Raw genomic sequence first — 27,279 nt, 5'->3', positions numbered from 1 at the left:
GTTTTGCACATTGACTGCTGTGTTTATTTACAATGTTAATCTTTGATTGTTTTTAGAAAATGTGTTCTCAAAATTAGTCATTTGTAATGTGTCTAAATTGTAATGTAATAAAGACATTTTGTTTTAATCTGTTTTAGGTTTCTTCACCATGTCATCTTCATTTGGACATTTCAAAGTTGTGACATTTTCAGTTATATGCTGCTATTGCAGAGTGCAAAGGAACATGGGTTGATCCTGTGAAAAAAACATGCATTTTGGATGTTCATATCGTGTACGAAGCCATCTTGCACAGTGATTGAATAGAATTTTTTTTTTTTTTACACTTCTTTTTATTGAACATAGGCTTTGCACGTGGAGCAGTACAATATATACACGGGATGCAATGAAATATACAGTGGTTAGAGGGTCCCACGTTTCCAAATCCCATGCAGCCTATCATTGTACTCATCTGAGTCCGGGGTGTTGTCTGCTACCTCAGCTCCCTTTCTTAACCCTGGTCTGTCCCTCATGCCTCCCATCGTTATGAATTGAAGTTTTTAGGTTTGCATTACACTTCTTTTCTGTTGAATGTTGACTATTTAATCTAAATTTTCCGATTATATCCCGTTCTTCCATAGTGGCAAGGCCTGAAACTTTAAATGAAAATATAGAATGAAGTATTTGGCTTCTGCGTGCTATTTGATATGTCTATTGTAGATTTTCCTTTTGCTGATAATCAATAAATAATTTTTTTAAAGTATTTGGCTTCTGCATGGGTTCTACTATATTTTAAAATTATGAAAAACAATTCTTTATTCCAATTTAATAAAATAATACTTTTTTGTGTACAATACCGATTGAGCATGTGTATGGATACGGTGGATTTCAAAGGGTTCACAGACACATAAATCTAACATAAAACATTTGAAATTTAATTATTTATTTATTTAATTATTATTCATATATTATATTTAGAGCTCCCGAATCACCCCAACCGGGGTATCTCCGCGATGAGACTGCCTTAGCTTACCCGGGAAAAGAGTATTAAAATGTGTGGTTTTTAGCAGCTTTCTGAAAACTATATAGTTGGTGCAAAGCCGCAGATGGGTGGGCAGTTGGTTCATGTAGAGTGGAGCCAGAGAGGAGAAAGCTTTCCCCACCAACCGAGTTTGTTGTATACGGGGCACGTGGAGGAGATCCTTGGACCCAGAACGAAGGGTCCTGGTTGGTATGTATCTGACCAGCTTATTTGTCAGATATTGTGGTCCTAAGTTGTTTAGGGATTTAAAGACCATGCAAAAAATCTTGTATTTGATCCTTTTGCGGATAGGGAGCCAGTGTAGCTTTTTGAGTATGGGGAGGTAGGCTGTTCTGGGGTGTGCATTGGTCACTAGCCTGGCTGCCGTATTCTGGGCTACCTGCAATTTGTTCAAGGAAGATTCCTTGGCTGAAATCAACAAAGCATTGCAGTAGTCCAGGTGGCTGAGGACCAATGCTTGCATCAGGGTCTTCCACGTGGAGAGTGGTAGGAGGGAGAAGACTCTGCGGAGGAGGCTGAGTGTGTGGAAGCAGGCCCTTGCTGTTGTGGAGTTATGCTCCTCTAGGGTGAGCTTTTGGTCAATTCGAACACCTAGACACCACTCGTTTTGGGTCGGGCTGGGCCCAGTTCCTCTGGCCACCAGTTGGGCGACCACCTCACTTCGGCTTCTTTAAATAACATAATTTCGGTTTTGCCTGCATTCAACTGCAGGTAGTTGTTACTCATCCAATCGGTAATGGCTTTCATGCCCTTCGAAAAGGTGGTCTGGATGGTAGTGTTATTTTTGTCAAAGGAGAGAAGCAGTTGGGTGTCGTTGGCATAGGAAATTGGAATAAAACCTAGGTTCCTTAGTAAACCAGCTAATGGGGTGACATATATGTTGAATGGAGTAGGGCATCATGAGCCCTGGGGTACGCACTTAGTTACACAAGTGGTCTGGGATCTGAAAGGACCCAGGTTGATGGTCTGTGTTCTCTCAGCTAGAAAATCAGTCATCCATGGTAGCGCTTTCCCCTGGATTCCTGTCTCTAAGTCTCCTAAGCAGGGTCTGGTGGGAGATGATGTTGAATGCTGCAGACAGATCAAGCAGTATTAAAAGCACTGCCTGACCATTGTCTGCTAGCATTCGGATGTTATCTGTAACTGTCACCAACGCCGACTCCGTGCTATGTTTAGGTCGGAATCCTGATTGTGAGGGGTCCAGGCAGTTGGAGGATTCAATACATTCTGACAGGTGCTTATTTATGTGCTTCTCAAGAAGCTTTTCTAAATAGGGGGAGCAAAGAAATAGGGTGGTAGTTGGAAACTACTTCGGAGGGGATTTTAGGATTTTTCCTGATAGGAAGAATCTGTGCAGCTTTCCACTCCTTGGACGTGATAACCATCTGGTAGCGCTAGTGCAATGGCCGGATTGGAGGATGGTTTAGTCCAGGTTTCCGTTAAAAATCCGATGTGGGGGAGGGAGGAGGAGAGCATTTCCCAAATGTTAACAGCGTGTTTGGGGAGTGATCTAACATTTGCCAGAAAACAATTCTAACCTCCATAATTGTGGATGGTATGTGAGGCACATTCTTGATTGTCAGAGCTGTGTGGGCAGCTAGTTTCTGAGTCATCTGCTATTATGCTATTTGTGGGTAGTGTGGATATCGTGCACTGGTAGCCACAGGCTCTGCAAGAAAAAGGACTTTCTGCCACTATCGGTATAGTACATGTGTTGGTGGTAGACATTTTGGGCAGACATTGGCTGTCTCTGATTCTTACCAGGTCATGACTGGAATAGCAATGACGGGTTCCCGTATTGCTAGTCGGTTCTGTGAGCAGAACGGCAGGGGTTGTGGCTCCTGGCGACTTACAGGCACGGACGGGCGCAGACGCGCTTGCCTTGGGCACACCTTCGGCACGCTAGCAGCGCTCACGTCCTCAGCGTGTCAGGTAGGGCATCTGTTCTTATAGTTTTAGGCAGCTGAACTGCTGACTAAATGTCGAGAATCCGGCGAGAGTGTTTTGCGTCACTTCCGGGTGGTGTCAGCTCTCTTCACTCAATTGGAACAATCCGTGGTGGAACAGGGAGGCACCCCACGAGAAACAGGTGAGTGAGAGGGGAGTGAGTGAACAAAAAATATTTAACATGAAGAACAGTTTAAAAAGCAAAGCTGGGTTAAAGCGAGCAAGCGCTAGTATTTCTAATTCAAGGAGCCCTTTCCCAGGCACTCCCAGTGAGTGAACAAAATGAATTTAAAAGTGTAGCAGTTTTTAAAACAAAGCTGAATCAAAGCGAGCAAGCGCTAATATTTCTAATTTAAGGAGTGTGGTATGTAGTCCTACTGTTACTTTAATTATTTAGAATCGTTTCATTAGAATGCTGTTAGGTCATTAGGACTCTGTATGGTTTAGTCAGTTGCTGTCTGATTCCTGTTCCTTCAACTGCTCATACCGTGGGCTCCTTTTACTGTGTACTACTTAAAATAAATAGTAGACTTATATCATTCTACGGAGTTTCCTGTCGTATTTGGCATTCCCCTCCACTACATATTGGTACCAGGAGTGGGGTAAACTCTATTCGCCTTTTCTACAATTTTCTGGATTGGAGCCCACCGGACTGCTATTCCTACATTCTGGATACTGATTCCTTACAACCCATCGGCTACATTTAGGTCGGTTAGAAATACAAGTTTTCTTTTCTACCATTGCCTACTATTTCCTTTGAGAAATTCTCTTGACTGTTGAGGCACGTGACAGCTTCAAATGTCGCTTACCTGGCTCGCTCTTTCTGTTCCTGCTTCGTTCTAAGCTGTAGAACTTCACCTGCCATTCCGTTCTTCCTGCTACTCTGTCTTCTGCCGTCATCCGTCATCATACCGCCGCGATGCATGCTGGGAGAGCGTCCTGACGTCATATGCTCTCCGGCTTTTGCCCACTACAATAAGACTACTGACCGATTTGTCTTTGTTGGTTTTTGTGATATGTGTTTATATATCTTTCAAAAGCTTCCTTTATAATTGTATATATCTCTATCAAATGAATTATTAATCTTTATAAGTATAATTTTCTATCTAAAGAGCCTACATAGGACACCAAAAATAATCAGACAACTACTGTGATAAAATAAAAATAAAAGATTCATAAAAAATATATATCTCTTTGTGATCTTATAAATATAACACTGTGTCAATGTCGTAGCTATACACACGAGGGTGTGCATGAGAGGTTTGTGGCGTTCTTTTATGAAATGTTTGCTATAATTTCTTTTCAAAACTGCCCCTGGAGGGGGAGCCACTCAAAATAATTTGTGATTGTATATAGAATGAAATGCAATTCTATTCTGATTCTTGACCAATGAATTTTTCCTGCACTAATCACAGATTTCCTTCACAACACCAGCACTTCCCCACTCCCTTTTCCCTGTTGCGCGCGTGGGCACAATTATGGTACAATAATCCAATGATTGTATTAGATGTAACACAGTTATAACCAATTGTAGGTTTTGGTATGTTGTAAATAAAAAACTGTACAAAAGGGGGTGGTGATGGACGGAGCATCTGAACCAATCAAACACTCACACCCAGTCAAAAGATCTGGGTTTGATCCATCACCGTTCTTTAGCCCACTCTGCCACCCCAGTTCAGACATGGCTATAGGCAAATCAGTCTGACTCTGTGCCTCATGGGAACAGTCCAGCCCGAACTGCCAAGCCATGCCTTCCCTGGACCGGAAACAAGCTTCCGAGGACCGGTTTCTGGCATTCCAGCCGTCTTCAGCCCGGCTTGCTTGAATCCAGTGGCAAAGTGAGCAAGGGACTCACGTCTGAGCATACCCTGCCACACTTATGGCGGCCAAAGCGGTACAAAAGGGGGTGGTGATGGACGGAGCATCTGAACCAATCAAACACTCACACCCAGTCAAAAGATCTGGGTTTGATCCATCACCGTTCTTTAGCCCACTCTGCCACCCCAGTTCAGACATGGCTATATGCAAATCAGTCTGACCCTGTGCCTCATGGGAACAGTCCAGCCCGAACTGCCAAGCCATGACTTCCCTGGACCGGAAACAAGCTTCCGAGGACCGGTTTCTGGCATTCCAGCCGTCTTCAGCCCGGCTTGCTTGAATCCAGTGGCAAAGTGAGCAAGGGACTCACGTCTGAGCACATGGGCATCCGCAGAAAATTTTCCAGGGGGGGGCGCTAACCTGGCAAATGAAGGGGCGTGGCTAATGTTAATCAATAGAGGCGGGGCTAAAATGGCAGATAATCAGGATCGGGTAATGCTCAGGCCAAGCTGAGAAAAAAGAGTGGTGAATTCTGCATTTGAAACTGGACAACAATTAGAGCACACATATGAACCCTAATATTACACCCTGCCCCCTTAAAACTCATACATTACCTAATCCCTGAAATTAGCCCCCTGACACCCCAAAACCCATAACCCATACCCGCCCTGACCCCTAAAATTGTCCCCCTGGTACCCCAAAACCCATACCCACCCTGAACCCTAAAATGTCCCCCCTTGCAACCCAAAACCCATACCCACCCTGAACCCTAAAATTACCCCCTGGTACCACAAAACTCATACCCACCCTGAACCCTAAAATTACCCATGCCCCCCAAAACTCATACCCGCCCTGAACCCTAACATTACCCCTGGCACCCCAAAACCCATATCCACCCTGAACCCTAACATTTCCCCTAGCACCCCAAACACCATACTCACCCTGAACCCTCAAATTATCCCTGGCACCACAAAACTCATACCCACCTTGAACCCTAAAATTATCCCTGCCACCCCAAAACCCATACCCACCCTAAACCCTAAAATTACCCCACTGGCATGCCAAAAGCTGAACCCTATGGGGCAGATTTACAAGCCCCTTGCGCCACTTTTGCGTCACTATTAATATGGGAAAAATGTCGCAAAAGTTGCCCAAGGGGCTTGTAAATCTACCCCTACAAGCTTACACTACATTCGCATATTCGGAGGGGACTATCCTCCTTGAGGTTTCCATGCATGAGTTGACGTGAGGTTTAAAAGAGCGGTGAACAAGGGATTGAAGACACTGAGTGGTGACCGTGATGGGGAAGACATTTAATGCAGTTTCCTTTACAAATAGGTTTATTGTACAAATCTAATTTGACATACTCGCAGATAGCAAATGCTGCTGCCTTTCCATGGTGTCTGAAAGTTTTTTTCAGGAAGTTGGGTCGACGAGCTGATCAGGTTATTTTCTTCCTTTATGTGGTGGTGATGAGTGGGTTGCAGGGCGCCTGCACTTGTCGCCTCTGTCATTGGTAGCCCACTCCATCTGAACGCCAAGGATCACCGCCCCCCCAACCACCGGCACCTGGAGGGGTCGCTGTGATGCCTAGAGTGACCAACTGGCATGGGTGCAAATTCAGGAGAGTGAGTGTAAAAATTCAGGACAAAGGGTCAAAATTCAGGACAAAAATTCAAGACAGGAGGTCAAAATTCAGGACAAAAAGTAAGGTTTAAAGACACATCAGAGAAGGTTGCGCAATAGTATATAAGTAAGTAAATAGACAACCACTAAAGTACAAGTGAAAATAAGTTTATATTAGGTTGAGACAATTGTGCACTTCATGGTTTGTCAGTATACGCGCAGCTTTAAGCAAATGTGCAGGTCTTTTTATGGTAACAAAACCGGCCCCACCTTTCCAGCTCCCAGAGAAAACGCCTGATGCCCGTTCCGACCAGTCTGGCCTTGATACCACCCTCCAATGGCGCCCCTCATCTTCACATAGACCCTCTCTCATGTGTATTTAATTTCTTGTATAGTGCTACTCATCCCAAATATGAGTTTTGGAGTGCTTTACAACACACACATTTTATATAGAGACAATCACTCATATAAATGAGAAAGTCAATATATAGGAAATGTTGCTTAAGATAATGGGGCTTACAATGTGTAATCATACTTTCATCCATCATTCAGTCTTTCACGATTCATTCTGTCCTTCCATATGTGTGCCGATCCATGTCCATATTCATCCATTTACAAACCTATCCATCACGTTTCCTTCCATCCATCTGTACACTCATCCATCCACTCTTCCTCACATCCATCCATTAACTCATCCATCCAGCCGTTCACCTGTTCAGTCATCCTTTTACACATCCCCCTTCCTCTTTTAATTCCCCTTCCACTTAGCCATCCATCCTTCCATCCACCCACCCATCCATCTACTCATCTACTCATGAATCCATCCATTGAACCTATCATTCATCTATTTTTTCTCTCATCCATCCACCCTTTCACTCCTTCCCTCATCTATCCATCCTTTTGTCCATCTACCCGCCCTTTCACTCACTCATCCAGCCTTACATCCACCCTTTCACTCATCCGTCCATCCATTCACCCTTTCACTTATCAATTCATTAATCCACCCTTTCACTTATCAATTCATCAATCCATCCATCATTTCACTCATCCATCCACCCATTCACTCGCCCGTCATCCACCCTTTCACTCATCCATCCATCCATCATTTCACTCATCTATCCAGCCATCCATCCATCCACTCATCCCTTAACTTACTTACTCACTCACCTTTTCACATTAATTATGAGACCCATCAAGGACTCCACCCTCGCTTTAGTTCCTAAAGTAAGGGGTGGGGTGGAGCAGGGTTCACTATGCCCCTGCACATAGGCAATCTGAAAAAGTGGAAGGCATGAGTCATGCATGATGCGCAGGGCCTTGACGTGGGGCGACTGTGACATGGTGTTGTTTCCAGAGCTTTAAGTGGGATGAGAAAACTAAGGGGGTCTCTTCAAAAGGGTGTTTGATGTAACAAAATGCGTGCCTTAAAACACATAAGCTAAAATTCTGTGCTTAATATAATGTGCCGCCTGGCTGGTATTTTTGTTGCTTCTGTCATTGCATCCAGATATATAATACAAGTAACGTTACACTTAAAACAAGTAACGTTACACCTACAACAAGCCAGAACTATTGGCTTTGTCAATGGTTGTTACTTGAATAAAATAAAAAAGCAGCAATCATGGTTGCTGTACTAAAACTATAATCCTTTCCTTTCAACTTCTTTCACCACCTTCCTTTGGCTTAGTGGATTCTCACCTAGCAGCAGCATGGGCGTTTTTGCACTTCCATGTGACAGAATGCCCTGGACTGAGGCTGGAGGAGGTCACCACATGCTGTGCCAGCCCAGACTGACCTATTGTCATTCTGTATGTGGCAATCAGCCCCACACAGAATGATAATGGGTGGGTGGGGCTGCTCTTGTGCTCAGAGGAGTGCGAGGCGCCCCATCAGGGAGCTGAGGCCTTTTGCAGGGTAACAGCTCTGTTCCCTGCAATGCTTAAAAGCCCCAGCGTCAGGCCTCACTCCTGGATGCATTGGTACAGATGGGCTTGCGCAGGGGGGGGCAAGGAGAGGCACTCCAGGGGGGGGGCAAGCACCCCTCCTTGCCCCCCCTGCAGACGCTCATGTCTGAGCATACTCTGCCACACTGATGGCGACCAAAGCGGTACAAAAGGGGGTGGTGATGGACGGAGCATCTGAACCAATCAAACACTCACACCCAGTCAAAAGATCTGGGTTTGATCCATCACCGTTCTTTAGCCCACTCCCACCCCAGTTCAGACATGGCTATATGCAAATCAGTCTGACCCTGTGCCTCATGGGAACAGTCCAGCCCGAACTGCCAAGCCATGCCTTCCCTGGACCGGAAACAAGCTTCCGAGGACCGGTTTCTGGCATTCCAGCCGTCTTCAGCCCGGCTTGCTTGAATCCAGTGGCAAAGTGAGCAAGGGACTCACGTCTGAGCATACCCTGCCACACTTATGGCGGCCAAAGCGGTACAAAAGGGGGTGGTGATGGACGGAGCATCTGAACCAATCAAACACTCACACCCAGTCAAAAGATCTGGGTTTGATCCATCACCGTTCTTTAGCCCACTCTGCCACCCCAGTTCAGACATGGCTATATGCAAATCAGTCTGACCCTGTGCCTCATGGGAACAGTCCAGCCCGAACTGCCAAGCCATGCCTTCCCTGGACCAGAAACAAGCTTCCGAGGACCGGTGTCTGGCATTCCAGCCGTCTTCAGCCCGGCTTGCTTGAATCCAGTGGCAAAGTGAGCAAGGGACTCACGTCTGAGCATACCCTGCCACACTAAATAAAAAACAACCATACCACTGAGATTCAATTCTTGTATATTGATTAATTTAAAGTTGAACTTTGTATGTTTCTAATTCTATTCCCAGTCTGGGACCCCTTTATTTCTAACGCTTGCTATTGTCTGGGCAGTTCAGAAATTCAAAACGTATATTTGGGGTACTTAGTGTGAGATTTTTATTGAACACAAACTTCTAGTTTCATTATTGTCCGGTAATGGTCTGGGCAAGTCTCAGCAAGACTAGTTAGTTCGTATTCTAAATTACAAGAATACAACCTCATTATAAAATATATTCAAGGAGGTAAAAACATCTGTGCTGATTGTCTTTCCCGTATTCTCCTACCTGATTGCAGTGAAGGTGAAAACGAAATCCATAAAGATTGTGTAGTTGGTATCATAGATGCTATTTCCATGTGTCAAGGCAGCATCTCACAGGATGAATGGGCATCAGCCATGGCACTTGACGAAACTCTCAAAAAAGTGGAAATTTTAATTACAAGCAAGTGGCCTGCTAATAAAAACTTGAGTAATGATGTGAAGCAATTTGCACAATTATTTGGAGAATTATCTTTCAAAAATGGAATTTGCATAATAAATGGTTTGTTTGTACTTCCCACTTCACTTAGAGAGAAGATCATTAACATTGGCCATGAAGGCCATTTAGGCATTTCTGCAACCTGCAAAAGAATAAAGGACATCTACTGGTGGCCAGGCCTAGACAAACAAGTTGATCTTTTTATAGACAAATGTCCCAGTTGTGTTGTTTCAGACAAGCAATGGAAAACCAACAAGAAGCCTTTACTTCCTGTCCTATTCACAGACTCTCCTTGGGATAAAATTGCCTTGGATTTTTCAGGACCCTTTAATTTATTACCTTTAGAGAAAATGTACTGTTTAGATGCCATTGACTATAATTTCAAATGTATATATTATTCATTTGTACAGGCAGCTAACTCCTCTACTGTTATTTCATTTCTTCAAAGTATTTTTAAGGTTGAAGGTACTCCTAATTGTGTTGTCACCGACAATGGCCAACCTTTTCTTTCTTATGAAGTCACCAACTTTATGGAAAGTCACGAGATTAAACGAGCCAACTTGGCGATGCGGGGAGCGCAAGTTAAGTGGTTTTATTTTTTATTTATTAAAATTTCCCTATTCTGCGCTCTGTCGACTTCCGCTGCTCTTACCTGTACCGGCCGCACATGGGTGCTAGACATCTGCTACTGTTTGCTCCAGGATGCTAGGATACTGATTGGTTCATGGGGTTACATCTCTTCCGGGCCCTGCGCTGATGGCTTCATGGTGCTAACCCTCTGCTACTGTTTGGCTCAAGATGTATGGTCACTGCTCCAAGGGTCCAGAAGTACACCTGGGCCCTAAAGTACACCTATGGCCGTGGAGTATGCCGTGGGCCCTGTAGAGGCCTATCACACTGGGCCCTGAAATACACCTGGGGTCCAGCCACTGACTTAGCATACTGGGCCCAGTAGTACTCATGGGGCCTGGCAGAGGCCTAGCACCCTGGGCCCACCAGCACTTTGTATCCCAGCATCTCACAGGCATCATGAGGCCAGTAGCAGCCCAGGGCAGAGACTCTGGCATGCCCAAGGGGCCCTATTCTGGACACCCCCTGTCCCCAGGCGACACTGTGTGCACTGGGTTGAACCAACCAACTGTGGTGGTCCTCGATTCTGAAAAAAGATCCTGGGGGTTAGGGGCTCAGCAGTGGAAGGGGGAGCAAGGCCAGAAGGAGAAGGGCGGAAGAAAAATACTGGTGCCACGCTAAGCCCCCTGCTCCTACCTGACCATGATCACTCTGGTGATCCAGAACTACCTGGAGAAGAGACTGATGCTCTCCTAGGTAAGAGGACTCTCCTTGTTGGCCAGCTTGTTACTTGTTCAGCACTAGGCTCACTGCATGCTATTGAAGCTGCCATTGCCAACTACAAACCCCCTCTTCCGGGGTCACACAGGCTGCAATAACCAGTTCTCACCCCTTCCAGGGCACTGTCACCAAGACACTGCTTTCCTTTCAGATATCGTTGTTTTCAGGCAAGTCTATACCAGCAGTCCATTTTAACCACATGTGGACTACAGCTCCAAGATTGCTGTTGTTAAGTGAAAGACAAGTACTGGAAACAGTGCCCCAATGAAATTAGAAGATGCGCCCCTCTGTTGCCAATACACAGAGTGCAATTTGTGCAGAAGGAATCTAGGTCCTACACTACACCCCTTAGATCCTCTTTTCTTCATCCCCTTGGGATCCCAAAGTAGTGCCTTAACTCAGTTGTATTGCTCCTGCTAGCCAATACATCCAACTTTTGAATACCGCCATAGCTTTTAAAAAACCCTCTTTATTAGTGACTCTTTGGGAACAAGCCAATGCTCCAATGTATGGTGGAATATGTTTTGCTGCTTATCCACTCCTGGCAGGCCTCGGTTTTCATCGCATATTCCCCTCGAATGAAAAAAGGTTTTGGGTATGCAGGCCAAATCCCAGTGGTGCTGGAACAGGGGGGTGCAGCAGGCCTGATATTATGGAAAAAGATCAAAAAGAATGTAACATAAAGCTGCCTTTTAAGGTGTTTGTTTTGTCCGTTCAAAGGCCTGCAGTAAATATGGAACAACCTTGTCTCACAAACTACAGCTGGAGTTTTTTGGACAACTAGATCAAGGATCTAATGACAAAACGTGTGAATTTTGAAATTTGAACTTAATAAGACTCTGGCTTTGGTACCATGGAGAGTGAAGAATAAGTTACTTACCTTTGGTAACTTCTTATCTGTTAGAGACTCTATCAAGTGGCGAACAGATCTAACCAAGGCTCTGCCCACTGCTGGAAGAGACCTTCTACCACTGCCGGATGGAGATGCCATTCGTGATCAGCAGAGTTTGTCTGTGCTGGCATTCAGAGAGCCCCCCGGATGTTGAAACCACCAGAAAAATGCCTTAAGGTTCCAGCCATGTCCAAAGACTCAGGGCCTCTTGATGGAGGGTCCATGATCCCACCTTGCCCTTTTTGTTGTAGTACCACATGGCAGTGGTGTTGTCCGTGAACACATGCACTAGCCTTTCCTTGACGGAAGGTAGAAAGATTTTTTATTCCAGCAAGATCGCCTGGAGCTCCAGTAGGTTGATGCAGAGTCCAGATTCTGTTGGAGACCAGAGGCCTCTGATCTTTACCTCTCCCAGATGGCCGCCCCATCCCAGGAGTGTCGCATCTGTCATCACCATCAGATCTGGTTGAGGAAGGGATAAAGGGGTCTGCCGCTGACCCAATCGTGGTTTGTTAACCATGACTGCAGATGTTTTGCAGCTCCCTGCGAGATATGGATCATGTCAGAGAGATTCCCCTGACGCTGCACCCCTGGAACTTCAGGTTTCACTGCAGAGCCCGCATATGCCAGGGGACATGTGACACAAGCAGGAGGCTATGGACCCAGCAGCTTCATAGTCAGTATCACTGAAATTCGGGATAAAGGCTAAAACATTGGTATCATAGCCTGAACATCCTGAATTCGTGGTTCGGAATGATAGTCCCGAAACTGCAACGTGTCCAGAACAGCTCCGATGAAGGGGAGTGTCTGAGAGGGAGTCAGGTGTAACTTTGGCGTGTTGATACTTAACTTCAGTGGCTGCAGGAGGTCTGCTTTATTCTGGAGGTGGGAGACAACAGCTTACGGGTGAGGCTGCCCTCAAAAGCAAATCGTCGAGATAGGGAAAGACTGGCACCACTGATCTCCGCAGATGAGCTGCAACCACAGGCCAAAAGTAAGCGCAGCAAATTGAAAGTGCTTGTGGCACACTGTGAACCGCATGTAGCACCTTTGGGCAGGCAGGATGGAAATGTGCAAATATGCGTCCTGCAAGTCCAACGCTACCATCCATTCTCCTGGGCCCAAGGCAGATCAGATTTGAGCGAGCGTGAGCATTTTGTACTTCTCCTTCTTGAGGAAGAAATTGAGAGGACACATGTCTAGGTTAGAACAAAAGCCTCTGTCTGTCTTGGGTATGAGAAAGTAATGGTAAGAACAACCACAACCAACTTCTGGAGTCGGCACCCTCTCCCTGGCTTCCTTGGCCAAGAGCCAAGAGAGCCGTCTCTTCCTGGCGGAACAAGGAGAGATGGTCTTCCATCTGCCTGTCGCAAGAGGGTGGAATTAGGAGGAGGGGTTGTCACAAAGGGGAGGGAGTACTCCTTTGGGCAATCTAAAGAGCCCAGCGGACTGATGTTATAGGTGTTGGTATCCTGCCTCCCACTAAGTGCCCATAATGTTAAGAGGGCAAACTAAAGAGATCTGGAAGCTGAGGCTGCTGGGGGAGTGGTGAACTGACAGGACCTTTGGCTGCCCAACCCACAGAGTCTGTGTGTACTGCTTCCTCAGCCACACCGAGGCCATGAAGCTTACGCACCATGCTGGCTGGGTGGGTAAGGACATGGCTGACAGCCCCTTCCGTGGCCACAAAAGGAGTGAAATGTGGACTGGGGTTGGCGAGGGGCCATGGAAAGGATCAAGGAACTGGCCATAGCCCTGATGTCCTTAAAGCGCTCCAGCACTGAGTCCACCTTGTTTCCTTTTTTTTATTGAAAAAAGACCTGGTATTGACAAAGAATAAATACATTTCATCCAATCATATATCTTAGCTTAAAAACAATCGTGCTTTAGATAAAAATAGGCTTGAAACAGCAATTAAAACAGCAATAAAAAACAGAGGAGAACACATAATTCATTATTAAGAATATATAAGGTTATATAAGGGGAGTGATCCAGTCCATGATTGGTCTCTAAATAGCCTGCCCCCACTCCCTCATCATTCTACTCCTACGTAAGTAGAGAGCGGATTCGATGTTATAGATTCCCAAAAGCCTAGCCAACCACATCTGATAGGACGGGGGTGATACATCTTTCCAACCAGCAGCTAGCAATAGCCGGAGGACAGCTACAGATATAAATATAAAAGCTTCATTTTCTTTAATAAGGCCCAAATTGCTGTCAGCTCCTATTAACATTAGGGTAGGGGACAGGTCAATCTTAAAGCCTAGCAGCCCCTCCCAAAATTGTTCAATCTCCACCTTAATTACAGTTAGCTTATCACAATAGTAAAACATATGTGAAAGATTGGCTGGACCTTCCAAGCATCTTGGGCATTTATCGTCCTCTCTTTTCCCCCAATCAAACAATTTGGCAGGGTGAAATACAGATTAAAAAGTGTCTTATAGTGTTGGGCTTTCAAATTTGAAGACCGGAATACCCTGTTTGATAACTGCAAAGATTTGGACAAATTCACATCCGGATCGACCAATTTGACTGGCCAAGACCTTTCACTTTTTTTCCAGGTCGTCGTGCAGGCTAGAAACCAGATTGCCATAGATCATTTTAATTTTAGATCCACCTTTTAACAGATAATCGATCATACTGATCTGACCTCCTGGAATAATCCGGGGTCTGATGTTCTTAAGTAGACCAGGAATTTGCAAGAACTTAAAACCCTGACTTGCTGGAATTCCAAATTTCTGCTGTATCTCAATGAAGCTCAGGAGAGTATCTCCTTCATACATGTCTCCTATTCTTTTAACCCCTTGTTGCTCCCACAGTGCCCCCATCCTATCATTGCTGATTTGTGGAAAGATATTAGAATTCCAAAGGGGTGTATAATAATTGATTTTAGGAATTTCTAATGTCTTTCGGATTCTTGTCCATATTTCCCATATACTCTCAGGGACCTTATAGCGTATCTTCTTGTAATAGCGCCTATTATGTTTGCGTAACAAGAGACCCAGGGCCTCTCTACCCAGCAACAGCTCGAATATTGATGGTATATCTTGATTATCGTAACGAGTGTCAGATATTTTCGTAGCCGGGTCGAATAATATCGCCATCTGACTCAACAAACAGGCCCATTGATAAAATCTGATATTTGGCATTGCCAGCCCACCCCTTAGTTGAGGAAGTGACATGAATTTCCCCGATCGTCTAATTTTGCCATATTGCCAGACAAAGTTTATAAAAACTGACTCAATTGTTCTTAACGTAATTTCATCAATCAGATAAGGAATTGAACAGAAAAGATACAATATCTTAGGGAGCATGGTCATTTTATGTACATTTACTCTTCCTATAATAGAGAGGTGAAGGACATCTATTCTCTCGAGCTCTGCATATATTGTTTTTATCAATGGATTAAAATTAGTATTTACAATGTCCGTGATCACAGAGCTAACCCTAACTCCCAGATAAACAGATGAATCCTGGTATCTTTGATCTACCCTTAAGATGTTGTTTGTACAAATTATCTATGTTTTACTTTCATTGAGAAGATACCCTGAACTCCGTCCAAACTCCTTTGCTATACCCGCAATCGCTATCATGGCTTTCTCTGGTTCTGGCGTGATGATAGCCAGATCATCTGCATAGGCTAGCAGCTTTGTTTCATAGCCCTTACAGACCACTGGTTTAATTTCTAAGCAATCTAATAGGTATCGTACCAACGGATCTATATACATTGCAAAAAGAATGGGTGAACAGGGACACCCCTGACGTGTCACTCTTGAAATACAAAATGGTTCAGAAGAACCTCCCATTAATTGGATCCTTGCTTTTGGTTCAGAGTACATTGCCTTGATTGCTCCCATAATTTTGGGGCCAAAGCCCCTTCGGCCCAATACCCCCAACAAATAATTCCATGCAACACGATCAAAGACCTTTTCGGCATCGAGGAGGATCATGGCCATTGGTCCCCCCGTGACAGCATGGACATTGAATAATGAGATGGCACGTCTAAAACGGTCCGTGGTCCCACGACCCGGGATGAACCCATGCTGCCATGGAGAAACCAGATGACCAATGAGCCCCCCCCCCCCCAGCCTCTTGGCCAAGACCTTTGCATAGATCTTGGTGTCCGAATTTATAAGGGATATTGGGCGATAAGAGCCTGTTTTTTCTTTAGGTTTGCCCTTTTTATGGAATACTATGATATTTGTCTCTTCCCATGAATGGGAAAAACAATACCATTAAATAGGTCCAACAATATGGGAGCAATTTCATTCTGCAGACTTTTGTACACTTCGAGGGGGATTTTATCTGGCCCTGAAGCCTTCCCTGGTGCCAGCTCCTGAAGTGCCTCTACCAACTCTTTAATATCAATATCCTCGTCTACCCGCGTTCTATCTATCGCTGCCAACTGGGGACCATCGTCCCTAAATTCAGAATCCAGGCAATCGGGTTGTATTTCCTCAGTGTATAACTTCTGATAGAGATTTGTAAAAACCCTCAATATATCTTCTGGCTCTGTATAATTCAGGGCGCCCTCTTCTATATCAGTTATTATGTTCTTGTTAAAACCTTGTCTTATTCTCTGCGCTAAGAGTTTCCCTGCCTGTTCCCCTGTCTCATAGACTATACCCCTATAAGTCTGATAATCATCTGCCGCTTTCTGTGCTATCCCACTAGATAACTCTGCTTTTATAGCCAAGATCTTCTGCCAACTCTTGATAGCGTCATTTCCCTGAATAATATCTTGTATGTGGCGCTCTTCACTCTCCACCAGTTGAGCAGTTAATCTCTCATTATCCTGGTGCTCTTTTTTTCTAAGTCTTTGCGGCATAACTTATAGTTTCCCCTCTAAGGGCGGCTTTAAATGCATCCCATACACTATTTCTGTTAGCACTATACCGATTCATATCAAAATACTCAGTATTCCATTTCCTTAGATGTCCTATGAATAATGGATTAGCCAACAGCTTTTTCTCAAAAAGTCCAATTAGACTAAGTCCTAGGAGAGATGCCTTTATCATACTGCAGAATAAATGGTTTGTGATCAGAAATAAGCTTAGGTAGTTTTTTAATCCCAACCCTATTCAATTCCGTAGAGGTTATGAAAAAGTAATCCAGTTTAGTATATTTTTTATATGGGCATGAGAAATAGGTATAACCCTCCTTATTAGGCTCCTTATTCCCCCAGACATCTACCAGCCCATGTGATTTCATCAACGAACTCAGGGCCCGATACACCTTGGGTTTGCGGCCACCATAAATCATTTTGTTCGTCCAGTCAGCAGAGATATTCAGATCTCCACATAAAATTATTGGCTTTGGCCAATTTACTAATTCTATCTCCAAAAAATTAAAAACATCTGGGTCATCTTGTTTTGAGCCATAAATTGTACAAACTGTGCCTCCCATTTCCAGTTCCACCAAAGCCCATCTCCCTAACCTATCCGTCAACTGGCGTCTAGCTTTAACCCCATTAGATTTAGTCAGAATTGCTACGCCTCTGATCATTGAAGTCTGTGAAGAACAGGCCAAGAGATCGTCCCCCCTAATACAGAGTAGATGTTTTTTAGACCAGGGAAGATGGGTCTCTTGCAGGCATATCAAATCCATCTGATTTGACCTGACAAAATACCCCAGGTTTTGCCTCTTCCTCCAGTCATTCAAACCCCCTATATTTATTGTGCAGATTTTAAGCATCTTCCAATTCTAGTTCATTTCCTGCTGTTTTGCCAAACCATATCATAATTACATCCAGACCATAGACATGGATAAAAGCATCTCTATATGACAAGCATACTAAGAATTTTTCTTTTGTTTGTTTTTGTTTTCCATTCCCTCCCCTTCCCCCGAGCCCCCCTCCCCTCTCCATCCCCTCAGCCCACCCTCCCAACCCCCTACAACCCTTACTTTACTGAGGCGCTCAGACCTTGGTCTGGGCATGTGATGCGCACAGCAGCAGCAAGCTAAGAGCACAAAGATTCCTTCTCTTTGATTCTCGAGCTACTAAATCCCAATATAACCATTCCTTCATGGTAAACGAGTCAACCAACACCCGTGCCCACCTGCTCAACCCCTACCCCTTGTCCCTCCCATCACTATGGCCGTTAATACCCTAACAAATTTTTTGAAAGAGAATAGAAAGTTTAAACATGGAATAAAGTATAACATATCAGCAAGTCAACAAGGACCCCTAATCCCAGCCGCCCCTAAAACTCAATATTCTTTCAGTATGTCCCATTTCAAATTAGACTTTTCCTATTTATTAACAGTCTCTAAATAGTCTTTAGCTTTAATTTCTGACGAGAAGTAACGTGTCTGTCCATTATGGACCACCTTAAGTTGCGCCGGATTGATAAGGTAGACTTGGATATTCTTGTCATTAAATGGTTTTATTAGCTGCCTCAATCTCCAGCGTCTCTCCACTCTTGCCCTTCAACCCCTTCAGAACTCTGAGGTTATTCCTCCTCTGTCTATTCTCGGATTCTTCCAACTTCCATTGGATGTCACTGATTTGTAAGGTATGCGATTCGGCCTGGGCAAACGCATTAGAGTCTTCTGCTTCCGTAGTAACAATTCTCTCCTCCAGGTTTGACCTTCTTTCCCCTATGTTAGCACAAGCCTTGGAGAGTTTCCTAACTGTCCCTTGTATCTTCCTCATCACCGCCTGGGCTTTCATGCTAACCTGACACGTTTCCTCCCTATGGGAGAGGATAGCCTGATGTATCACTTCAAGTGTCAGTGTGGCACCGCTGGATTGTGGCTGGGGATTATCCGATCCTTGAACTGACAGTGGGGTGGTTGATGAATAGTCCCATTTAAGGTCTCTCTTTCCATGCCCCTGGCCAACGATTGCATTATATCTTTGGGCCGTCATGGGAGGGTCCCTTTCATTTTCTTCCTCAAAATCAGAATCTAGGTTGCTGGTACCTGGAGAAGAGCTCTGATCTGACCATTTCCCTCCGTCTGAGAGTGACAAAAAGCAATCGCTAGGCTCCTTATCTCCCTCAAATATATCTTTATCAGCGAGCACTACATCTGTAGCCTGAACCGTACCGCTTATTTCTTTTTCCGTGACCAGCTGATGGGTTCCCTCACTATCAGCTGTTTCATTTAGCCCCGGCATTTCTTTGTCCATACTTTTTTCCACAGTCTGAGCACTGAGTTGGGTGGCCGATGGGAGAGCGGCTTCCTCTGAATTACTCCCCTGAGTTATCCCCGCCATTACCGCTATTCACTGTAATTTGGGCGCACCCCCATCTGCTCCCTGCCTCTTTGACGAGATCCCGCCCTTCACTCGTCTCGCCACACCAGGTGAGGGAGTCTGTCCCAGGCCGGTCATCACCCGCTACTGCTGCTCTGCAACCGGGACTGCCGGGGCTGTCTGTGCTTCCCCACGAACCGCGGCAGCACCCTTCACACCGGCAGATTTCGCCGCATTCTTCGGTGCCATTCTATCTTCGAAGCGGGAGCTCCCAGCAGCCGGGTGAGTCAGCCGCCACAGGTAGCGTAGGACCGCCCTCTCAATCAAGCGTCGTCCGACACTCCACCGGCACAGCCAGGGCGTATTGCAAAAACTTTGTGACCCCAGCATGGGATGGGGGGGTCGAATTTTTATCCACCTCAATCCGTTCAAGGATGGCTCGCGACGGTGAAAATTAGGGAGCTCTCTCTCTGCTAGTTTACCAGCCCATAGCTCACTGCTGCTGCTATCGACCTCTACATGGCCGCCGTCTTGCCTCCCAGAGTCCACCTTGTTTCCAAAGAGACGGGAGCCATTGAAGGTCATGTTCATAAACGATGATTGGAAATTCCCTGAAAAGCTAGTTGATCTGAGCCAGGCGTGTCACCATCAAGCCACTGTTGATGAAACCGCTCTGCTTAGCGACTCAATGGTATCTAGTCCACATCTGATTGTAAACTTAACAGCATCTCTGCTGTCAGCAACAGCTTGGGAAATATTAGGTGCATGGCCTCCAAAAATTCTCAAAGTTGGCCAGGGGTCACACCGGTTCCAGGAACCTCAGGGAGGGACAGAGCCACCAGCCCAGGCACAGGCTCAGTCGCAGAGCCAGGCCTCGAATGACAATGCTCCCTCATCCCATCTGAAGACCATGATGGATGGGGCGAAGTTGAAGAAGTCTTTGACGACTTCTTCCTCTTTTTCTTATGGGACTTGCCCGGACAACTTTGAGTGCGATGAGGATATTGGAATCCGCAACCGATTCTGGGACCTTCCTCTCGACCGGAATCGAGACTGTTGCCGAGTCGCACTTCGAGCGGCAACGAGCTTGAGGGACCACTCCCTGAACACTTTGGGATGCATGGCGTGGCAATCGGCGCAGGTGTTTGCGCCGTGGGTGCGCTCCCAACACCAGAGGCAAACAAGGTGGGGGTCCATCACCAACATCTGTTGATGACAGGCGCCGCTGGGCTTGAAGCTGGCCTTCTTAGGGGACACCCCCGCCACACCAGGAGAAGCTCTCTCAAAAAAGACTTTAATAAAAATCTAAAAAACTGTAGTCAAAAATTGACTGGGGGTAGCTTTCTTTAGATCTGCACTGACTGATGCGGAAAGCAAAGAACTGACTTCACCATGCTGAGGTGGCTCCTATATAGGCACCACGCATGTCACTTCCGGCGTGGGCGATACCTATGACACCACTTGAAGCTGAACGACTCCACCTACTGGCACGCAAGGCACTGCTCACAACAAAAGTTTTTGGATCTAGTCTGACGCCTGGAGATAATTTAAGGTAAGTAATCTGCTGCTAGAAGTTTCTATCAGATATGTGAAATTAGGCCATACATTTTTTTTAAACAGACAGACACAGTACTAAGCATGCTGGGACCTGTAGTTTTGCTTTTCTTGCTAGGAGTAGGGATCCATAGTGCCTTGCATGCTTGGTGCCAGTATTAAAGTCAGTCTTTGGATCCTCCGCAATTAGAGTTATAGATAACATGCAACACTAGAAATGAGGACAACACAACTACCACGACGCTGTTACATAGTGAACTAGCCATGTGCTTTCAGACATCAGTTTGCATTCTCGAACTTGTAGTTTCACTGTTCCTTGCATAAGCTAAATGTATTTACTTAGTGCCTCGTTCAATATAAAATATATCACTGTAGACCCGGGCTTCCAAGTTCCAAGTGTTGTTAGATAAGGGCCTGTACTGTCTGGAAGTATGTCACATGATATGGCATAACTTGGCAGCTGTGATTAAGGGCCACCAGCCTACACATGCGTGCCCGTCTGCCCATTTACACATATGCATTACGTGGACTCTGACTTTACCATTCCTTTTCAGCCCTAATTGAACAACTTAGATGTCTGGATGATCCAGGACCATTTAATTGTGATGTGATGCTTTTGTCTCAACTTCTTGTGTGTGTGTGAGTTTCAGGGTCTATCGCTCAAATTATTAATGTAAGTTTTTTAGCACAGGTTCCTGCCTTAAATATAAATATATTTTTTGGGGAAGGGCTTGGGGCCATCTTCAGTGTCCTATAAAGATTAATTTCTACGGCCCTTGGAACAGCCCCTGCCCAGCCATCATATGCCATACCCTGTCTTAGTGGCAATGGGATGGTCTCTGGAGACAGCCCCCGCCCCTGCCCGACCATCACATGCCACAGTCCTGTCTTCAGTGCCCATAAGACGATGTTTGGGGCCAGCGCCAGCTCGACTCTCACATGCTACACTCCTGTCTTCAGTGCCCATAGGACGGCCCTTGGAGCCAGACCCTGTCCGGCCCTCACATGCTACAATCATGCCTTCAGTGCCCATAGGGCTGTGGAGCCAGACCCTGCCTCAGTCATCACATGCCACATTCATGCCTGTAAAGCCTATAGGATGTTCCCTGGAGCAAGCTTCAGCTCAGCCATCACATCCCAACAACTCTGCATTTGTCTCAAGTTCAAGGTGAGCAGGTGCCCATTATGATGCAAAATGTGAAAGGCCCCCACCCTCAGGAGCGCCTGCTAATGCTCCCCCCACTCTCCCTGCGGGGGCTGCTGATGGCATCACCCTGATTTTTGTTGATATTTGTGTGGTATGAGGGCTGGAGAACCGAAGTTTAATCCGGAAGGGCAAATGGCCTTGGGATAGTTATTACTGTGTTTTATTTTTATTTAAAGGTTTGACCCACAGTAATAGTTTGTTTCTCGGACATGCTGGATGTAGACCAAACACAACATATAGTATGGAGGACTATTAACAAGTGATGTTCCATTTGCAGACCAGGGAAGGGTGAAATCCGGAACCGGTTGCATATTCATTTCTGATGCAGGAGCATTAACCTAGTATTGATAAACCATTCTTGCCCATTTAACCCAAATGACCTAGCTGGATCAGAGGTCTAGCAGTAGTCTAGCAGTGGCCAGATGGTTTATGTGATTGAAATGCCTATCAAAAATACCTAATATCGCACAGTCTTTACAAGTAAATAATGTTTATTCCTACATTCTTGCATGCTGTCTCAAAAATGTACAGCCCCTAAACCCAGCATTAAAAACTGAATTTTAATTAAAACTTCTGATTATTGCCTCTCTTTTTTTATTCCCTCCCTTTCAAATGACCCTCTCCTTCCCTTCCTTCCTTTGCATGCCTCCTTTCTCTGGGCACAACCTACTCTGTCACATAAATGTTTGCCTTATTCTTTATCACTGTATTTCTACGGTAAACATCGTTTACAACGATGTTTTCACAACGCGGTACCTTTACACCGCGGCTGTGACAACGCAAGTCGTTACCACGACTTGCGCTGGAGGGCGCTCAAGGTCTAAAAATAGTTAATTTACTATCCTAACACCTTCCCTAGGGTCCACGGGGACTGGTGTTAGAATAGTAAATTAAACTATTCGAAATCCGCGCCCCCCCAACGCAAGTCGTGGTAACGACTTGCGTTGTCACGGCCGCGTTGTAAAGGTATGCGTTGTGACGGTACGCGTTGTACCGTCATATATCCTATTTCTACACATTGCTACAGCTCATGTTAAAGATCACAATCCTCTGAAGGGCATACCTATGCAAAGTAACAATACCCAGTCTCCTCTACATCAGCTAATAATCCCACCGTGTGCATGACCTCACCTACCCCCTACTAATGACCACAACTAACCTCTATTAATGTATTCCACCATGAAGAAACTGGAATGACTGCATGGAATGATTTGCTTGAGTGCACAAGACTAATGCTGGTAACTAAGAGTAACTGATACCACTGGACTAACCACTAACCTTGGGATCTGGAGGATCCTTGCCTAAGTGCTTTAACGCCTCGTCAGGGGTAATAAGCACTATATAAATGCAATTATAATTACAATTACATATATTGACGCATCTCTCTGAAAGCCACGACATACCGGAAAGAAAATTATGTATAGCATCGAAAAACATGGGTTCAAGTCTACTTGAATAGCTAATCCAGGTTTTACTGATTTTAGAGGTGAACCAGAAAGGATTCTCGAGCAATTTCAATGTCACTGGCTGGTACAGGACGTATACTGGGGCAAAATGGTGATACCTTGATATCACTTTAAAATAAATTTGGAGGCATAAACTCGGAAACACTGTAGAGACGGGAATGGTCATTACTAATATAACTGGTGAATGATATAATTCAGATATGCATGATCCGCTGTTCTCAATTAAATGTTAGAACTGGGTCATCCCCCTGACTTTTGTCCTGGAAGCCTTCTGTTCTTAGTTTGGTTGGTCTACCACTCAACTAACTAACTTGTCTTGGGATGAGGCATCACTGACTGACAATGCCAGATGTCGGTTCCCTGGGATGGATACAGGAGGGAGCCTTTATAAGCCTGCAATATTTCTCACACAAGACTGCTCCCATTTCTTCTAATTAGGAAGTGTGCAGAGGAATAATGATACAACATGATCTCGGAGATATGTAACCTATGGGACCTGGCAAAAGTGTTATGTCCCACAAATCAATACTCTGTAGGGCTCATTTACAAGCCCTATGCGCGGTCGAAACGTCACTTTTTGTGAAATTCCAGAGGTATACAGGGCTTAGCCATATCTACATGGCCACAAAAAGCCACTATTGCCCTTGTAGATATTTGAGTAAGACAACACAGCGCAAGTCGCTGCGTTGCCTCACACTGCAATGGGGAGGAAGGTCTCCCTTCCTGCACAAAAACAATCCTCCAATTGGACACCAGGGCTGGGAAAGAGTATAGTAATGTGCTGTATCTGATAGCTATGGTGCATTCCTGCCTTTTTCTTTTACCATAGGGCAGTGCAGCAGGAAGGCTTGCTGCGCTGCCCTAGGGCAAAATATTGTAAATGATGCCCTGTGTTGGTGATCTGACTGAGAGTTTGTAGTGTCAGATTGGCTGCTACTTGCACCCACTGATTTTAACCCCCAGAATATTTGGCAAACATATATTATGCCCACTGTACATTTGGAAAGGGCCCATATTATTATACATTTCCTGGATCGGTTAAACACCAGATGGAGACTATTCATTATACTGATGAGTATGTAGTAGTGTGAAAAGGGTTCAGAGATGGACTTCTTAGTCCAGTCGGAAATGGAACACCAAAACGCAAGCTTGTCTGACTGGGGTATGGCAAGTGGCCATGCCCAAGTCGGACAGGCCCCACACCACCTGGTGGTAAGCAGGAGGTGGGGAACGATGTATGCCTGGTTTTGGTTTCCCACTAGCAGCAAACACCACCTGCCGTTGTCTACCCCTGTGCACTAAGGATCGGGTGGAGTACATTGCAACTCAATACGAATGGAGTGCGATGAAGTTTGTTAAGAATTGCAAAAAGTCCAGTATTTCAAAAACTACAAAGATTCACACCCTGCCCCTGCGCTCATGAAAAACGTCATGCCGTTTACCTTTGTGGCAAATGCGGTGTTTTTGAAGTATTTAATAAATGGAAAACATGTTTGAAGACATTGGTCACCATACCTTCTAATACTCTGCTCTCTCTATTCTCTGAAAGTGGATTGGACCTTTTCCTTTCCATCTGGGCTTCACCTGTTTGATGAAAATGCAGGTTGCTGTTATTATATGAAAATGCACTAGTGCTCTGAATTACAGCAGTGTTTTGTAGCATCGCTGGCTTCTGCTTGATTGGTGAATAAGTGTGTTGGAGCATCTTTCCTTCGCTGCGAGTTGCTCGGCCCATATACAGCATGTCTGTGAATTCATTTTGTAGGCTCCCAAAGCCCTGCTGAGATTGAAGTTCATGTACCAAGAAACCGTCTTTCTCGGATGGGGGGTCCCATAGGTCGAGTGACCTCTTCTCGGGCCTTTCCGGGTCGTTTGCTGCAAGCTGAGATTGAAAGAGAAGAGATTTTTCATTGTTTCTGAGGCTCGAATGGGCACTGCCCCGAAAATCCAAGGGTTCGTAGCTGAGATGACCCATCTCTTGATCCGTCGACCATTTCCAGTCTTGTAACTCGTTTTGCTGGTTCATTAAAATGTATGAAGGGGTGGATTTCATGCCACTGCTGCAGTAACTGAAAGGACGTGCAGTCGATTCGCAAAGGCTGTTATTTCTTCCCAAAGAAAATCCGATGGACATCAGATTGTCCAGGCGAGAAAATTGGGCTTTAGGCAAACGTTCTGTGTCCACTGTGTTTAAAGACTGAAGAAAGTGACCATCAACCTCATTGTCTTGCATATGATAAGGGCTGCTCTGTTTATAGTAAAATGGCTCGATCGCCAAAGGGCTCTGCGTCCAGAGCACTTCCGAATCAGTATATGACCTATGATCTCTTTGACTTGTCGAGGCTGCCTTTGCTGCTAGCTGCACCATATGAAGCCGTGGCCCAGCCCCTGGAGACCCCTGCAGATGTGAAGAGTGTGACCAGCAGTGACTGGTGGCACTGGAGTCGTTTGCATTTTCTGGCGGTGTAGTCACTTGTTTCCTCACTTGTACTGATGCTGAAGAGTTGAATCTATGCATCGAAGTGATATCACTAAAAGACTAAAGGAGAAGAAAATCACATTTGTTAGTCGTGATAGAGGTCCGTGTGCTGCAAAAGTCAACTAAAATATTCGCACTAAGAAACTGTGTGGTAAAATTGTCTGTCAGACACTTAATAGGGGAGATTGTAACATGCATTACTCTGCAGGCTCTATGCCACAAGTTACCAAAAGATTTACAAGACTGAGGGGCATATTACCAACGATTAGCGATATTTATCGCTAACTAGGCTTAGCAACAAATTTTTTATCGCTAAGCATCGCCGGAAATTATCGCTGAGATAACGTGCTATTAGCAACGTTTATCTCCAAAGCGATACATTTTCCGGCGTAAGCGTGAATAACGTTGAGAATACAGCGATATTCACGCATTAGTGACAAAATGCTCTTAGCCATGTTATCCACCTCCCATTGGATAACATGGCTAAGAACTGGTCAGAGCAGGCGTTAGTTTTTGGCAATAGGTGGAATATTTCCATCGCTACGCCTGCCTTGCTAATAGGTGATAGCGACGTTAGCGACTGCGTTCAGTCGCTAACAGGTTGGGTATGCCCTATTTGCATGTTATTAGCGATAAATATCGCTGCCATGCAAAGCGGGACCCAAACCGCTCGCTTTCGCCTAAAGCTGTCGCTAACTGCTGTTAGCGACAGCTTGCTAATAGAGCGATAGAATTATCACCGCTTAGCGGCCGAAAATGGCCGCTAAAGCGTGATAATTGCCTATCGCCCTGCTTGGTAATATGCCCCTTAGTTTGCCATATATTCCAGACCAATGAAGTTTTAATAAGTTCATGCAGATCAGTAGTAACATGTAGTAGTCAACTTGAAAATGAAGGAACACTGTTAACATCAAAGATTTTATTAAGCTGTTCAGCCACTTATTTGCAATACAGTAAAATAGACCACTTTCAAGTCACTTACATTTGGTTACACTATTTCTAGTACATACATAATATTCCTAAAGATTGGTTACCTTACGACTATTCCTTCGAGTCACGAAGCTGGTGTGGAAATCCTTACCTCAGCAGTGATGCTCCAGCAGAGCCAGGTGATACCACAGAGCTACAGAACTCTGTACTCTGCTTCCGGACGTGACATCACTAGAGTATATTAGGTGCCACATTCAGTGACATCACCAGACTATATAATTGCCGAATTCAGTGGCGTTAAACGAAATGATATCCCCCGCAAAATGTGATGAGGGGCCCCGAGACTCATACACCTCACAAATATTCACTGTCCTTAGGCAGCATAAGGCCACATTTCTTGTTATTGTCCGCTCCCATTCCATCTAGGAGGGGGCAGAGAGGAACAGAGAGAGCAGGGACAGCAACAAATACAGCGCATAAGACGTGTGCATACCTTGCTATC

At 45.2% G+C, this 27,279-nt stretch overlaps 1 protein-coding gene across 1 annotated transcript in view; it reads right to left on the bottom strand.

Annotated features, from left to right (window-relative positions):
• SHOC1 (shortage in chiasmata 1) overlaps window positions 1-27,279 on the bottom strand; it is a 1,878,679-nt gene that overhangs the window by 26,088 nt on the left and 1,825,312 nt on the right. Inside the window, exon 27 of the mRNA XM_078676649.1 lies at window positions 24,884-25,907. Within this exon, the coding sequence (XP_078532775.1) occupies window positions 24,884-25,907 (1,024 nt within the window). The remainder of the gene's footprint in view (window positions 1-24,883; window positions 25,908-27,279) is intronic.

The sequence above is a fragment of the Lissotriton helveticus genome, chromosome 2_1 (genome assembly GCF_964261635.1).
Source record: "Lissotriton helveticus chromosome 2_1, aLisHel1.1, whole genome shotgun sequence".
Taxonomy (NCBI): Eukaryota; Metazoa; Chordata; class Amphibia; order Caudata; family Salamandridae; genus Lissotriton; species Lissotriton helveticus.
The sequence above is the reverse complement of the archived record's forward strand: the minus strand, read 5'-3'. Positions and strand labels throughout refer to the sequence as shown.